General features: G+C 50.1%; 1 protein-coding gene across 8 annotated transcripts in view; it reads right to left on the bottom strand.

Moving 5' to 3' along the window:
- ITGAL (integrin subunit alpha L) overlaps positions 1-16,464 on the bottom strand; it is a 52,962-nt gene that overhangs the window by 13,587 nt on the left and 22,911 nt on the right. For 6 of the 8 annotated variants that reach the window (XM_084772756.1, XM_084772758.1, XM_084772753.1 and 3 more), the window contains 11 exons: positions 14,552-14,684; positions 14,218-14,368; positions 12,834-12,907; positions 12,604-12,736; positions 9,213-9,364; positions 8,705-8,842; positions 7,854-8,051; positions 7,589-7,719; positions 5,191-5,351; positions 4,960-5,111; positions 2,405-2,494 (listed from right to left, as the gene is read on the bottom strand). In XM_084772756.1, coding sequence (XP_084628882.1) covers positions 2,405-2,494; positions 4,960-5,111; positions 5,191-5,351; positions 7,589-7,719; positions 7,854-8,051; positions 8,705-8,842; positions 9,213-9,364; positions 12,604-12,736; positions 12,834-12,907; positions 14,218-14,368; positions 14,552-14,684 — 1,513 coding nt within the window. The remainder of the gene's footprint in view (positions 1-2,404; positions 2,495-4,959; positions 5,112-5,190; positions 5,352-7,588; positions 7,720-7,853; positions 8,052-8,704; positions 8,843-9,212; positions 9,365-12,603; positions 12,737-12,833; positions 12,908-14,217; positions 14,369-14,551; positions 14,685-16,464) is intronic. The other 2 variants (XM_084772760.1, XM_084772759.1) reach the window with 1 other exon arrangement.

The raw sequence follows: 16,464 nt of genomic DNA on the forward strand, positions 1-16,464 counted from the left end.
AAATCCCCAAATGAACACCAACAATCAAACTCACAGACAGACAGCTTTAACGTAACCCTCTCTGGTTTGAAGTGGAGTAGGCCTAGCAGGGACCTTGGCCTGCCTAGAGCAGATCCAGTTGCCTCTGTGTGGATTCAGAAGCCCGGTACCACACACTGAAAGGCCGGACCCTCTGGGCTCCCTCCCTGACACGGTTGTGCTCCCTCGAGGGTTCCCTGCAGTGCGGTGTCCATCATCCACCCAGATCCAAATGACAAATGGCTGTTGTCTTTTGCCTCGCACAACATTTCATTAACACGTCTCCTCCTGTCCACCCACACAAAGGGCCCTGCTTCACACCTGACTACAGCCCAGTGGGACACCACCACCACCACCACCACAGCGTCCTCCCTGCCTCCAGGTTCATGTTGGTGCAGTGCAGCCCACACCAGGGCTGGAACCAGATGCTTAAATGTCTGCATGACAGTAGCAAGGCCTCCTGTCTGGTCCCACCCTACAGGGCTTAGGGTGCCTCTATTCATAGTGGGTATGCATATGACCAAGGCCCAGTCCCTGGCATTGGGTTAGAGATGTGACTATGACTTGGTCGCAACAAAAGGAAGGACTCTTCTGGTTGTCAGATGTCTGACAAAGGTAACAATGCCATATTGCTATGCGACACGAAATATGAAGAAATCTTCCTCAGCTTGGCAACAGGCCACATGCCTGTAATCAGGATTCAGGGGGTGAAAGCAGGTAAGCCAGGAGTTCAAAGACAGCCTGGGCTTCATAGAAAGTTCCACACCAGTCTGGGCTACATGAAGGAGGCAGGGGGAGAGAAAGAAAGAGGAGAGACAAGGATGGTTGATGCTTTTGTCCAGGCATCTGGAGACAGATACACACAAAGCTAGGCCTGTGTTTCAGGCGAGGGGCCAACACACACTCTTGTTTAGAGGAGGTTTTAGTTGGGTTTCTGACACCGACACTAAAAATGCCCCAGAGGAGCTGAAGAGATACATCAGCAGTTAGCAACACTGACCACTCTTCCAGAGGACCCAGATTCAATTCCCAGCACCCACACACGGTAGCTCAAAACTCCAGTTTCAGAGGGCCAGAGACCTGCTTCCATGAAGGCATGGACACACGTGTAGTGCAAATGAAAACATGCAAGCAAAACGTTCACACAAATAAAATTAATAAATTTTTAAAAATTAAGCTCACGAATATACAGCATTTCCTTTTCCCACATAAAACGTCTTTGATATTTCCACAATGCCCTTAGCTTCTGACTCATCTTCCTCTTGTGTTTCCATCACCCCAGTGCCTCCAACATCTTTTTGCCTGTGCCACACTATGGTCTTACCTTTCCTTCTCTTGGAGACCTCTGGGTCACCTCTATGGGCAACCTTGCCTTACTTACTCCTCCAGATCTCTGGTATACGTTACTGTAGCCTGGTCCCTAATTTGAGAGCAGCGCCATTGAAGAGGATTGTCACCATGGCTTCTCTGGCAGCAGACTGTGAGCTCCCCCAGGGCAGGTGGACAGCCACAGAACCAGTGCCCAGAGGTGGCGTAGCACACAGGTGGCCCCAGTCAACTCTGCGTACGTGCAGTGCATATGTAGCAGCCGGTACACTGTGCTTGTTTCTTGTAGGCGCTCTGCCATCACCTTCAAATCCCAGCACTGGGCCAGGCAGGGTGCACCCATCGTATGATGCCAAAGGCACAGAGTGAGCTTGACAGTCACCAAACAGAAGGCCACCAGCTCGGGAAGAGTCCCACAGAGGGGAGGCTCTCTTTGTGGGTAGAAAACAGTCCTGGGAGATGGGCGGGGACGGAGTCCACTGAGGTTTTGCCAGGAAAGCCCATAACTGGGTTCCCAGGCCACCTTTCCCCCAGACCCTGCTGGCTCTCACCAGCCCAACCACTTGCTGACTGTGGAGAACTTCAAAGTGAACATCTTACCTCTGGCACTGCATAGGGGGTGTCTGATCTTGGGGATTGGAATAGATATTTCCCCCTCATTCGTTTTATAGCACCCCAATTTGGCACTGAATTGAACACACAAGGGAGCGAAGGTTAATTAAGGCGCCCTGCCTTTGCAATAACAAGGAATAGGCTCCGGCCCAAAGCGAGGCCTTCTGAAGTGTCTTCCCTGGAATTGTGTGCGCTGCATGATGCTAGAAAGCAATGCAGTCAGAGCTGATGCTCAGCAGGGACCTGGACCCCTCAGACTCCACCCACAATCGGCTCTTCCTCAGATCCCTCAGAGCCACCGCCCTGGCTCCCCTTTCTTCCCAGGAGTTTGTTCTAAATACAGACGCCCTTCCCGCTTAAACAGCACATGTTGGCTTTACTACTGCTAACTAGACTTTCCCAGTCTTCCCTTTAACCATGCGCGCCCCTCCCCCCCAGCCAGCCTTACCACCTTTTGGTCCCTAGGTGTTCCTTCCTCCTCCACCAGAGAGAAATTCAGAGAGACGTTGATAGGGGAGATGAGGTCTTGAATGCAGACCTGAGGGTGAGAGCACACTGTCAGGATGAACGGGACCACTGAGAGCATGCCTCGTCTGTGCCTCACCAGCGATGGCGCTGTAGTAGTTACGCGTTAAGACCTATCATTTTCCACTGCATACACTTAAATGCACTAAACAAACTTATTATTTGTCAGGTGTCTATAATGTGCTTCCCAGTACAGACCAAACCCCATGCTAGACATCACTAGTCAACCCCACAGTTTTCCACAGGATTGTAATGGAAGACAGCCCAAATCCCATGCTAGACCCCATGCTAGACATCACTAGTCAACCCCACGGTTTTCCACAGGATTGTAATGGAAGACAGCCCAAATCCCATGCTAGACCCCATGCTAGACATCACTAGTCAACCCCATGGTTTTCCACAGGATTGTAATGGAAGACAGCCCAAATCCCATGCTAGACCCCATGCTAGACATCACTAGTCAACCCCACGGTTTTCCACAGGATTGTAATGGGAGCACTTGAACGCTTTGTGGGCTTGGACTCCAGTGGGTGGGAAGAATTAAGAGGTGTGGCTGTGTTGGAGGAGGTGTGTCACTGAGGTGGGCTTTGGGGTTTCAAAGGCCCATGTAATTTGCACTTAGCTCTCTGCCTCCTGCTTGTAGAGCAGATGTAAGCTGTCAGCTACTTCAGTGCACGTTCTCTGCCATGATGACCATGGACGACTCTCCCTGAGACTGTGAGCAAGCCCCCAGCAAACCCTTCTACAAGTCACCTCGGCCATGGTGTCTCTTCCTGGCAGTGGAAAAGCAACTAAGACACCGTGGTTAAGTTGATCCTGGTGTGGAGGTTCATGCTTTAATACAGGAATTTAGGAGGCTCGCCGTGAGCTCCAGGCCAGCGGGGCTACAGAGGGAGATGTTTTTCAAACAATGTTTTGAAAATTGTCCTGGGGTGGGGTGGGGGGCTGGAGAGATGGCTCAGTGGTTAAGAGCACTGCCTGCTCTTCCAAAGGACCCGGGTTCAATTCCCAGCACCCACATGGCAGCTCACAACTGTCTTTAACTCCAAGATCTGATACCCTCACACCAACACACATAAATTAAATAAAATATATATTTTTTAAAAAAATTGTCCTAGGGAGCTAAAAAGGTGGTTTTATTTGTTAAGAGCGCCAGCTGCTGTTCCAGAGGACACAGGTTCGATTCCCAGGCCCCACATGATGGATCACAACTTTCGGTAACTCTAGAGCTAGGGGATCTACTGCCTTCCGGCTTCCTCAGGCACCAGGCATACAAGTGGTACAAAGCTATACATGCAAGCCAAACACCCATATGCAGAATACACGTATGTATACAACATATGCATAGTATTAGGTATTATGTATATATCTGTTTTAGGCAGCCATTATCAAATTTCATGCAAGAACATTCCAGAACAAGTAAGCCATTAGCTCCTTGGCAAATTTGTGTTTTCAGTTCCCAGCATTAAAAGGGTGGCATGTGAGGAGCGGAAGGACACAGTGTGTAGTTAGGCACAAACCAAGACCGTGAGTGGGTAACAGTTGAAGGTGAGGACGAGCTCCTGGGCAGTGCTTCTAGTTATGACAGCCCAGAGAAGAAACCTAACGTAAGTAACAAGCAAACCCCATCTAGACATTTTGACAACTGTCCAAAATAGTATTTAAAAAGAAATGGGCCAGGCCTTTAATCCCAGCACTTGGGAGGCAGAGGCAGGCGGATCGCTATGAGTTCAAGGCCAGGTCTACAAAGAGAGTCCAGCACAGTCAAGGCTACACAGAGAAACCCTGTCTCAAAAAAAAAAAAAAAGCAAAGAAAAGAAAAGAAAAAAGAAAAGAAAGAAAAAACTAAAGAAAGAAAGAAATGAGCCAGGGCTGGGAAGATGAGTCAGGGGTTAAGAGCACTATCTGCTCTGTTCTTCCAGAGGACCTGGGTTCAATTCCTGGCATCCACATAGTGGCTAACAACCATCTATCATGAAGTCTGATGCTATCTTCTGGTGTGCAGGTGCACATGCAGATAAACCACCATGAATGCAAGTACAAACCAGCCAGACAGGGTTGGGCTGGAGAGATGGCTCAATGGTTAAGGGCACTTGTCTGCTCTTCCAGAGGTCCTGAGTTCAATTCCCAGCAACCACACGGTGGCTCACAGCCATCTATGATGAGACCTAATGCCCTCTTCTGGCATGCAGGTGCACACGCAGGCAGAGCACTGAATACATAATACATAAATAAACCTTTAAAAAACAAAAAACAAAAGTGTTGCACAGCAAGATCCTGTCTCAAACAAAACAAATAATGAGGACTAGAGGAAAATGCCCTGAAGGGTGTTGTGTCGACCACTGAACAGCAAAGGAAATGATAGTACAAAGAGATCCATGTCACCTGCCACCGCTGTGTGGTGACAGAGCTAAGCCTACACCCACTGCTTCCCACTGCAGTCAGCCCTTCCCGGAACATCAGCACAGGCTCCCTTACTGGGAAGTGAAACTGGAAGTCCATGCAGGATTTTTCTGGGGTGACAAATGTGCTCCCACTGAACTTGTGGCTTCCTCCTGGGAACAGACCTCGGCTCCGTGTCCGATGGCCATCCAGCTGCAGGGTGTAGCTAAGGTTGGCAAGCAGGCGACCTGGGCAGGGAGGAAGGCAGGAGGTGAGTGACGGGAGACCCTCCTTGTGCTGGGCAGAGGGCAGGAGGGCAGCACTGACCTTGAAAGCGGGTCGTGAGGGCCTGGATCTGGAAGCACACCTTGAGCTTGACCCCTTTCCTCGGCTCCTGGACGGCTGAGTAGGAGCACTCCACCTCATGTACTGGGATCTCGTCTGGGGAGAAGGACATCTCAGTGACAACGTCCACCACGGGCCTCGAGCTGCAGAGCAGAGAACACTAAGTCTCTCCCTTGGGCACATCCCTGCTGGGTTGGTGACATAGACTTGGGAGCTCTGTCCATCAGAGGACAGATGACTGTTTCCGTGTCCTATCAGAAGTCTCTCAGTGACCATTAGGGTTCCCCCTAGCTCACTACAGACTTGAGATCTATTTTCCTATAAAGAGATGATCTTTGGTTTTTTTTGTTTGTTTGTTAGTTTTTGTTTTGTTTTGTTTTGTTTTTTCCGAGACAGGGTCTCTCTGTGTAGCCTCAGCTGTCCTGGACTTGCTTTGTAGACCAGGCTGGCCTCCAACTCACAGCAATCCACCTGCCTCTGCCTCCCGAGTGCTTGGATTAAAAGCGTGCGCCACCACACCTGGCAAGAGATGATCTTTGTAAAAAGGGAGATCATGGCAGTGAGATGGCTCAGGAGGGGTACAGGCATGGACCACCAAGCCTGATGGCCTGAATTTGATCCCCAAAGGAGAGAACAGGCTCCTACAAATTGTCTTCTGACTTCCACTTTCGTACCATGGCACACACATGTGCCAGTGTGAGCACACACACACATAATAGAAAAAACAAACAAACATTCTTGGTTTTGAGACAAGGTTTCACTATATATCCTTGGCTGGCCTGGAACCTTCTCTGTACACCAGCCTGAACTTGAACTCGCTCCCATCAGTTGTCCCCTGACACCCTGTACGGTGGAAAAAGACAGCCGGCTCCCACCAGCCGTGCCCTGACACCCTCTACGTGCATACTCATAAGCACACGCTGAGCAAATATTAATTAATTAATATTTTTTTTTAAGAGAGAGAGAAGAACAAAAGAAATCAGAGTGTGTGTAGTAGCGCACAGCTACAATCCTAGTACTGGTAAGCCTGGGACAGAAGACCACAGCCTGGCCTAGTGAGACCCTAAGAGGGGGAGAGAGAGACCCAGTTACACCACATAACACAGTGGGGGATTCTGTGCTGGGTTTTGTGGCATTGGGAAATGAACATAGAGATGTGTGCACATTGCCATGTAATATAGATAGACAGACAGACAGACAGACAGACAGACTTAGACAAGGTCTTAATATGTAGCTCCCGGCTGACCTGGAAATCCCTCTGTAGACCAGATCGTGCCATTTAATATTCAGAATAAATTTCAAGCTCTTTATTACCAATAATGCCTTGCCTGTCTCAGTTGTCTTATGCCTCCCACAATGCCCTCTGGGACAACCACATTCCAGCCTCACTTCCCCTATCCTGCCAATCTTCCATCTTCCTTCTGGCCTTGGCACATGCTGGGCTTCCTACAAAGCCCTTACCTAGGCTTTCTGCTGGCCCGACACATTCTCAGCTCTCAGCTCTTGGCTCCAAGCCCGGCCCTTCAGAGAGGCCCCAATCTGCAATAGGCTGTCACTGCTACTGTCTCACAGGAGCCTGCTCACTTCCTTGTAGCACTCAGCATCTAACTGCTGATTTAAGTTTTCATTACACAAATCCTCACACACACTCAGGGCCCATTGTCTGACTCACGGTTCAAGACACAGCATGTGCTGGGCATGGTGGCACGCTATAATCCCGATGAAAGGAGGCAGAGGCAGGAAGACTTTGGCCTCAAGGCTAGCCTGGACTACCATACTGAGCTCTAGGCTAGCCTGCATTGCACTGTGACACTGTCTTAAAAAGACAAAACAGGCCGGGTATGGTGGCGCACGCCTTTAATCCCAGCATTTGGGAGGCAGAGGCAGGTGGATCACCACGAGTTCGAGGCCAACCTGGTCTGCAAAGCGAGTCCAGGACAGCCAAGGCTACAGAGAGACCCTGTCTCAGGGGGAAAAAAAAGTCAAAACAAAATCCCCCAAACGAGCACGCACACACCACACACACACACACACACACACACATGCATCTTTAAAGGCATAATCTGTAATAATATCCATCTCCTGTATCATGACACTAACAAAGCAGGAAATATCACACCATCACTTCAAAAATGGAGGCATTTGGGTCCCAAGAACTCAGGCCAGAAGATTTTAACTTCATACAATGATTTTTTTTTTTTAGGACCAGAAACACTTGGGTGCAAATCCCATTTCTGCCTCTCAGTAGCAGCTGCTGAGCCAGGCGTGAGACATGGAAGCCAGGAAGGAGGGCCGGCCTCATAGTCAGAGAGCAGAGCCCCAGCTGCTCCCTGAAGGAAGAGAGCCGTGATGGTCAGGGCAATGCTGGACACCCCCTTACCTCAGCACGATCACTTGGCCCTTGGCTCCTACAACCACATCTGCCAGCCTGTCCCCTCCAACGTCCTTCACCCCATGGATGGAGCGTCCAAACCACTGGATCCCCGGGGACACCTGGGCTCCTTGTATTCGCTGGGAGCAAGAGAGAAACGGATGCTAAACCAACCGGAGAGGAGGCCAGGTGAGGGGAGTCAGACTCAGACTTGAAGCTTGGAGGCTTCAGGGTGCACGGGATTGCAGTTGGGTGGGCAGGCAGGGTCCCTTACCTGGCTCGGCTGGGGACTGAGCCCACCAGGCTGCCCGTTGAAGATATACACAGCCCCCTGCTCCTCCAGAGGGGCTCCAATGGCCACGTCTGTCAGCTCATCTCCGTTGAGGTCTGTCAAGGCAGTTATGGCAGCTCCAAACCGCCCAAGAGGGTGGCCAGGGTCACCTTGCAGCTCTGAGGCCATTTCGAACAGTGACTGGAGAGAAGACAGTTCACACATTCACCTCTTAACCACAGCAAACCTTCCAGAATGTGACATTGTGGTAAACCCATTAAAGAGCACAAAAGAAATGTGTGACCAGGTCCCTCAAAGCGTCAGAATGCCACTGTCAGGCTGGCCTGCGCTAAGTCCAACCCAGTGTGTTTCTGTCTGCACGACCTTGCGGCTCTGAAGAGTGATGGAGCCTCCCAGCCTTGTGTTCATATTTGTACCATAAGGATTGTAGGTGCTTAGGAGCCGATCAAACAGTGAAATGAGGCCATGGATACAGGATGCTTAGCGCTGGACCTTGCACACTAATTCCTCAACTTATCAGCTGCTGTTTGTTGTTTAAAAGGTTTGGTTGGGGGCTGGAGTGTTGGCTCAGTGGTTAAGAGCACCATCTGCTCTTCCAAAGGTCCCGGGTTCAATTCCCAGCACCCACATGGCATCTCACAACTGTCTGTAACTCCAAGATCTGACACTCTCACACCAATGCACATAAATTTAAAAAAATTAAAAAAAAAAAAGGTTTGGTTGGTGTAGCAAAGCTGTTCCGAGTAACCCACACCTGATCAGGACTTCACACCTCCCCGACAGTCAGCACCCCCCTCCCCCTGGCCTGCCTCACTCAGAACCCTGGTTCTCACCTGTCTTCTCCGGTAAACGAACACTCGGCCTCCTCTCTGCTCTCCATAGAACATGGGTGCCCCAATCAGCAAAAGCTCTGCCTCTTTGTCTTGGTCCAAGTCGACACTACACAGCTCCCCACCAAAATAAGATCCAATCTGTGAGGACAGGAAGTCATCTGAGGAAGAGTCAGCAGGGCCAGCGGGAGAGGCAGGTCCCCTCCTGCCCCTCGGTCACACCATGCCCACCTTCCCCCACCTCAGAGGCAGGATCAAGGCGTGGCTTCCCCCTTGAGCTCATGGGAATTAAGACAAGTTGGGACCCTGTATACGAGTCAATGTCTTAAGGCAGAGTGACGAGGCGGGGTGGGGGGTGGGAGGGTGGGAGGGTGACAATTCCCCCCCCCGCCCCCCCCCCCGGCTGCCCTAAGCAGCAAACGTGATTCATCCTACACAAGCGCAGTGCTTGCAAGGCATGGCCAGTCATGGCTCATGTTTCGCTGGCAGGTGCCCTTCATGTCACTCTCACCTGAGTCCCCTCTATCTTCTGGGTCTGCTTCCAGTGTCCTCCGGCCTCTGGTGCTTGAAAGAGCAGCACTTGCCCCACATGCTGGTACCGTGGGGCTCCTGCTGCCAGGAGTGGCAGAGAGCTACGGGAGGGCAGCCAGGCCACAGTGTAACCTGATAAAACAGAAGTGAGGGACTGGAGTTAGAGGCACAAAGGATGCCGGAAGGAGAACCCGGGACAGTGGGCTCATAGCACGGACGCATGGAAATAGCCAGAAGGGCTTTTGCTTGCGCCATGTGCGTGAACAGCATTACTACCCCTGTACCTCTCAATTATGAAGGGCCTGCTCACTCAGGGAGCCGTCAGTCCTGGGCCTTCTCATACAGAGTGTCTGCTGAAGCATTATTTATCTTATTTCATGTATACAAGTGTTCTGCCTGCGTGTACATGTGTGTCCCGTGTGCATACTTAGCAACCACAGACAGCAGAAGAGGGTGTCAGATCCCTTGAAATCAGTGTCACAGATGTCTGTGAGCCACCATGTGGAATGCTGGGAAACCTCAGTCTTCTGCGAGAGCTGCCAGTGTTCTAAACCTCCGAGCCATTTCTCCAACCCTTCCCACAAGGTTTAATCAAGGAGCAGACGTGCACTCTGATTGGGGACAGAATCATTTCCTGCTAAGCTCCTGGATGAATGACAAACGGAGCTGAGTTGACTTCAGATGAACTGTGACCTCAAATGCCCGCCACCACGCCTTCCCCACCACAGTGTGCTGTGCCCCTCCCAACTGTGAGCCACAATGAAGTCCTTCCTTCTCTTGGCTACCTTTTCAGATTTCTTGTTTTAGCAACAAGAGAAGAGAGTATGCGCTTATTTTGTATCCTGCCAGTTTGTTGAAGGTGTTTATCAGCTGTAGGATTTCTCTGGTGGAATTTTGGGGGTCACTTATATACACTATCATATCATCTGCAAATAGGGATAATTTGACTTCTTCCTTTCCCATTTGGATCCCCTTGATCTCCTTTTGATGTCTTATTGCCCTGGCTAGAACTTCAAGAACTATATTGAAGAGATATGGGGAAAGTGGGCAGCCTTGTCTGGTCCCCAATTTTACCTACCAGGAAAGTGGGTCAGAGGGGAGGACATCCTATTGAGACCTTAGGTGAGAGAAGCCTGGGGGAATGAGGAAATAGAAGGATCCAGAGGGTCCTGGAAAACTGTATGACAGGCGGATCTGGGCCCTGGGGTCCTTCTCAAACTATGGCACCAGCCAAGGAAAATATAGGCAGTAAACTTCGAACCCCTACCCAGACTAGCCGATGGACAGGACATTCTCCACCGTTAAGTGGAGAAGGAGATCTGACTTTCACACAAACTCTGGTGCCCCATATTTGACCATGTCCCCTGGATGGGGAGGCCTGGTGGCACTCAGAGGAAGGATAACAGGTCACCAAGAAGAGACTTGATGCCCTATGAGCACATACAGGGGGAGGAGGTCCCCCTCAGTCACAGACATAGGGGAGGGGAGTAGGGGGGAAGCGGGAGGGAGGGAGGAATGGGAAGATACAAGGGATGGGCTAACAATTAAGATGTAATATGAATAAATTAATAAAAAAAGAAAGTATGCAATGTGCTCAGAAGAAGAGGGCAAGGAATGGGGCATGGTACGCATTCAGGAGGCAGAGGCGGCGGGGGTGGGGAGGGGTGGGGGCTGGGGGGGGGCTCTCTGAGTTTGAGACCAGCCTGGTCTACTGAGAGAGCTCTAGGACAGCTGGGGCTACACCGAGGACCCTGGCAAAGTTGATGTGCATACTGGAAACAAATAGCTGATGCGCTGCTGTTTGTACTCTTAACACTCAAGGGCCATGACAGGGTATCTGCAAATCCCATGCCAGCCCTGGCTACTCACAAGAAAAGACTCACAAGAAAGGGGAGGGAAGGAAGGAGAGGGCACTTAAGACACTTCCACTGTAAACATGTTACTTCAAAACCCTTTTTAGGACTGCAGCAGTAAAGAACACTGGCTGCTTTCTTTTTTTTCCCCAGAGGACCCAGGTTTGAGTTCCAGTAACTATGGTGGCTCACAGTTCCAGGGTACATGACTCCTCTTTCTGGTTTTTAAGGGCACTGCATGTATGTAATGTACAGGGATACATGCAGACAAAATTATACACATATATAATATATAAAAATATATAAATATATAAATCTCGCCAGGCGGTGGTAGCACACGCCTTTAATTCCAGCACTCAGGAGACAGAGGCAGGTGGATCACTGTGAGTTCAAGGCCAGCTGGGTCTACTAAGGGAGTCCAGGACAGCCAAGGCTAACATGGAGACACCCTGTCTCAAAAAACAAACAACAACAAAAAAAAGGAACAGCACCAGCTGCATGGAAGTGATGGAAGTAGTTCTGAGAATCAGATGAAACCACAGATATGAAATGCTCAGCATCTGCTAGTGAGAGCTAAAGGCTAAAAGTCAGCAAGAGACATGAAAGGCCAACCATATGGAGTGAAGTGAAGGAGCAGTGGGGTGAAGCCCCAGGGCAGCCTGGGAAGAGCAGCTCATGTTGGCAGGCAGCCTGGAGCAGCACCTGGTACGACCTCACAGGACATAAGCAGAAACCACACTGGCGACTGTGATTAGACACAGGTCTCTTCTCTGTGACTAGCATGATTTTTGTTTGGTTGGTTTTGGGTTTGGTTGTTTGAGACAGGGTTCCTTTGTGTAGCCCTGGCTGTCCTGGAACTCACTCTGTAGAGCAGGCTGGCCTCAAACTCACAGAGATTCATCAGCCTCTCTATCCTGAGTGCTGGGACTAAAGGCATGAACCCCACCACCCAGCTGATTTTTAAAAATTTAGTGTGTGTGTGTGTGTGTGTGTGTGTGTGTCTGTGTCTGTGTATCTATGTGTGTCTGTGTGTGTTTGGGAGCCAGAAGAGGGTATCAGAGTCCCTGGAGCTGGGATTACAGGTAGCTGTGAGCTGCCCAATGTGGATGCTGGGAACTGAACTCTGGTCCTTGGCTTGAGAAACAAACACTGTTAAACTCAGAGTCCCTATTCCCAGTTCGTTCCTGTCTAGAAAAAGAAATGTTCACATCTGTTATCTAGCATTTGGGAAGCTAAGAGAAAAGGCTTGCAGCGAGTCCCTGGCCAGCTTAGACTAGGAAAGACCCTGTCTCCAACTTTCTTCTTGAGAGAGAGAGTCAGAGACAGACAGACAGACAGACAGACAGACAGACACAGAAAGAGAGAGAGAGATATAGAGACAGAGAGACAGAGATTGGTATTCCATTTTTATTTTGAAAGCTAGTCTGAGCTACTTACTCTCCAACCAGAAAAAAACAAAAAACAAACAAACAAACAAACAAACAAACAAACAAAACAGCAGAAAAGCAAAATAGTTACCCAGATAGCCTGCTCTCACATCTGTGGTCAGCGATTCATGTCCCACAAATGTGACATCGTGCAGCTCTTCATTGAGGTCCAGAAAGCCCCCGGCCCAGTCCTTGGCCCCAACTGCTCCCACAACTGCATGGCCCTGCTCAGGGGAGGAGAGGAACGGGGTGAGTGTCATCCTGAGCCAGCTGAGTCCACTGTACCCACCAAGCACCCCTCGGCTCGTCACGGCGGGGCACCTTGCTGAGGTCTGCACTGATCCCGCTGGAGGACAGCTCCATGTCAAAGGACGTCAGGTCCTGTTTGCTTGTGCCTGAGGGGACAAAGAAGATCCAAGGAACAGTAAATAAGGAGACATGTGTGTGGACAGTGAGCAAGGGCACAACACCGACCTTAGGATCGGGTAGAAGGCATAAACTGAGCATTACAGAGTCACTGTTCCTCAGGGACCTGACTCCAGCGGACGGCTGCACACCCATTGGAACACAGGCAGTGCTGATAGGACTCAGGGTATTTGTTGTTTGGGGTTTTTTTTTTTAAATGAGGGCTAGAAATTGGGAGGAGCCATGGTGAGGGAGTCTGCAAGGAGCTATAGGGTGAGAGTGAGGAGGAGGATTAAAATACACTATATGTTGAGTCAGGAATGGTGGCACACCCCTTAAATCCTACCACATGGGAGTGGGGGCAAGAGGCAAGCAGATCTCTGTGAGTTCGAGGCCAGCCCGGTCTAGAGAGTTCTAGGACAGCCAGAGCTAAAATAGAACAAAACACAACAGAATTCTCAAAGATTAAATAAAATAGTATGTATTTTTCGAGAGGTCTACAACTGAGGGATGTGGTATACTCTGACCTCTGGAATCAAAGACCAAATAATCCTTCTGTCTGCAAGTTGCCTTAGCCAAGGCATTATATCACAGAAACAGAAAAGTAACTAAGACAAGGTTATTTTAAGAGAACTAGCTTTGGTACTTTGTTACAGAGGCCACAGGGGACCAACACAGCATGAATAACTGGTATTCTCTCTCTCTCTCTCTCTCTCTCTCTCTTTTTTTTTTGTCAGGGAGATAGGGTCTCTCTATGTAGTCCTGTCTGTCCTGGAACTCACGATGTAAATCAGGCTGATCTTAAACTCACTGAGATCCTCCTGCCTCTGCTTCCTGAATGCTGGAACTAAAGACACGTGCCACCGTGACTGGCCCTTATTGGTCTCATTTAACAGAAAATAACAAAAGTGAACGGAGAAGGCAGAGATGTGTCTGAGGTCACACAGCAAGAGGCAGCAGGGGTCCTTGACCAAGTCGGCCTAGTTCCACCCTGTGCACCACAATGTGTCTTCCACTGAGTGTGGCACCTATGTCCCAGCACAGGGGACTTCCCTATGCACTGCCTCCTGCTTGGGTGCCTGAGGGAAATGTCCCCGTTATCAGCCTTCCATCTGCTGGCTTTGTCCAGAACCTCCTCATCTTCTCGGTCAGGAAAGGGTGCCTGCGGGCTCCTCGCTGCTGGCTCCTGCCACGTTGCCCATCTTAGGCAATGCGCTGCCTACAATCAGCGAAGGTGGGGCGAGCGATCCATGTAGCTCCTCCCCCTCCCCACCTGCCGCCAGCGTGGGCGGCCACTCACCCTCGATCACGTAAATCTTCTTCTGCAGCTCAGTAAACAGATCCTTCAGCTTCTCAAAGGTGTCCAGGATCTTGACGAATTGCTCCGTGGGTTTTGAGGCAAATAGATGGAGGGTCTTCTGGCTCTCTGGGTTGTTAAAATGCCTCCCAATCTGTGAGAGAGGAGAGGAAGGAGTTGGAACGCCCCCTCCCCTCAAAAAACAAAAAACAAAAAACAAAAAACAAAAAAAACCTCTGACCAGTTTATTATCAGTCAGAAGACCTTGGCACAGAGAGGAAGAAACTCAGGGCTCAGGAGAAGAGGAGGGAGGACCACATGAGCCTGGAGACCATACCCCGATGATGTAACGGACGACGTCTTGGGCTGCGTCGATGTCCCCACTGTCGGTGGCCTCCCCATCTGTAATGATGATGAGCACCTTGGTAGCATCTGGCCTGGCACCGGACTCTTCTGTGAACACATTTTTCCTGTGTCCAATAAAAGGGCAGGTGAGATTCCCTCCCAAAGCTTTAGCCCAAGGCCTCCCCTCCCCCACTGCTCACTGAATCAGTGCCAATCACACAAAAGCCCTCTTCTCAGGGACTGGAGAGATGGCTTAGAGGTTGAGAGCACTGATTGCTCCTCCAGAGGTCCTGAGTTCAATTCCCAGCAACCACATGGTGGCTCAGGACCATTTATAATGTGATCTGATGCCCTCCTCTGTCTTGCAGGTGTACATGTAGGCAGAGCACTCTATACATAATAAAATAAATAAATCTTTAAAAAAAAAAGCCGGGTGTGGTGGCGCACGCCTTTAGTCCCAGTACTTGGGAGGCAGAGGCAGGTGGATCACTGTGAGTTCGAGGCCAGCCTGATCTACAAAGTGAGTCCAGGACAGCCAAGGCTACACAGAGAAACCCTGTCTTGAAAAAGCAAACAAACAAACAAACAAACAAACAAACAAAAGTCCTTCTCCAATCTACCAATCAGATGTTCCAAGCGTCCAGGTGTTCTCCTCGGCCCCTACCTCACCCTTTGAGCATCCTCCCCACCTCTGGACTGGTGAGCTTCGAGTTATTCTGGGTGGTCCAGAGGTGTAGCCCAGAGTTCACACATAGCAATAGGGAAGCAATAAGGCTTTGCCTACCCTCCATTCTGATCACACGACAGACACAATTTAGTCAGCTATAGGTGTTTGTCTATCTGAAATTCCAATGGGGAAAAGGACTCTGTGGCCAGAGACATTTGGAGTCACTTTTCCTGAGTAAGCGGCTCATCACCAGCTTCTTCCTCCCTACCATGCCTCTGCTATAGCAGAGGAATTTTTTTTTTAAATCTATTTTCAAGACAAATATTTTAGGCCATCAACCTATCAAGACAAAGGTTGCCTTGGGTGCTGCTGTATGTGTGCCACTGCATCGGAACCTGGGGCCCTGCAGTGCCAGACAAACATGCTACCACCAAGATCCCATCCTCGGCTCAGTTCTGGAAATTTCAGTCCACGATCATCCAGGTTCTATTGCTATAGCTGTTGTGGCCCATCATGCCAGGAGGATATGGCAGAGAGAAACTGTTCCCCTAGTGACCTGCCTCCCGTAGTGAGGAGACTCCAGCATCTGTGTTTGTACCATTTGACTACACCATAAAGTGGATCCAGGCCACAGCTGAGTGGACCTTGACCACCCACATCAGGCTCAGCTAACTATATTTTCTCCTCCTGGAAACTGGACTCGAGGTTGGCACATCTGAACTAAAGGAACTGAGACTGCTAACTTCCAAGCCAGCGTGGCTCAGCTATGTCCCCACCACAGCCTCTACAGAGAAGATGCAGTGGCCACCACACATCAACTCAGCCCCCAGAAGAGAGAGAGACAGAACTGCTTTCCTAGGTCATCCTCAAAGGCACGCTGCGTGCGGCTTGCTTTACATTCAACTCCGTGTGCTCAGCAGAGAAGAGAAAATGAGAAAAAGAGGTGAAATGGTAGAAAGCCTTCCTTTTCTTCTCTTCACACAGGCTGAGGGTATGTCACGGTGTCATGACAGGAAACAGGAGATGTACATTCTTTACTCCTCAAATTCGTCTCCTCTCCCAACCCTGTGCGTGTGCAATGTGTGACTGTGTTTGCATGTGATGACATACATATGCTAACGCGCATGCGTGGGAGCTTCCCTCTTGTTTGGGCCAGGGCCTTTTTTTGGGGGGAGGGGGGTTAGGCTGTGCTGTGCAATCAGACTATCTGTCACCGCAACCTCCAGGTGGCTCATCTC

Source organism: Acomys minous, assembly GCF_964271855.1.
Source record: "Acomys minous genome assembly, chromosome: 2".
Lineage (NCBI taxonomy): Eukaryota > Metazoa > Chordata > Mammalia > Rodentia > Muridae > Acomys > Acomys minous.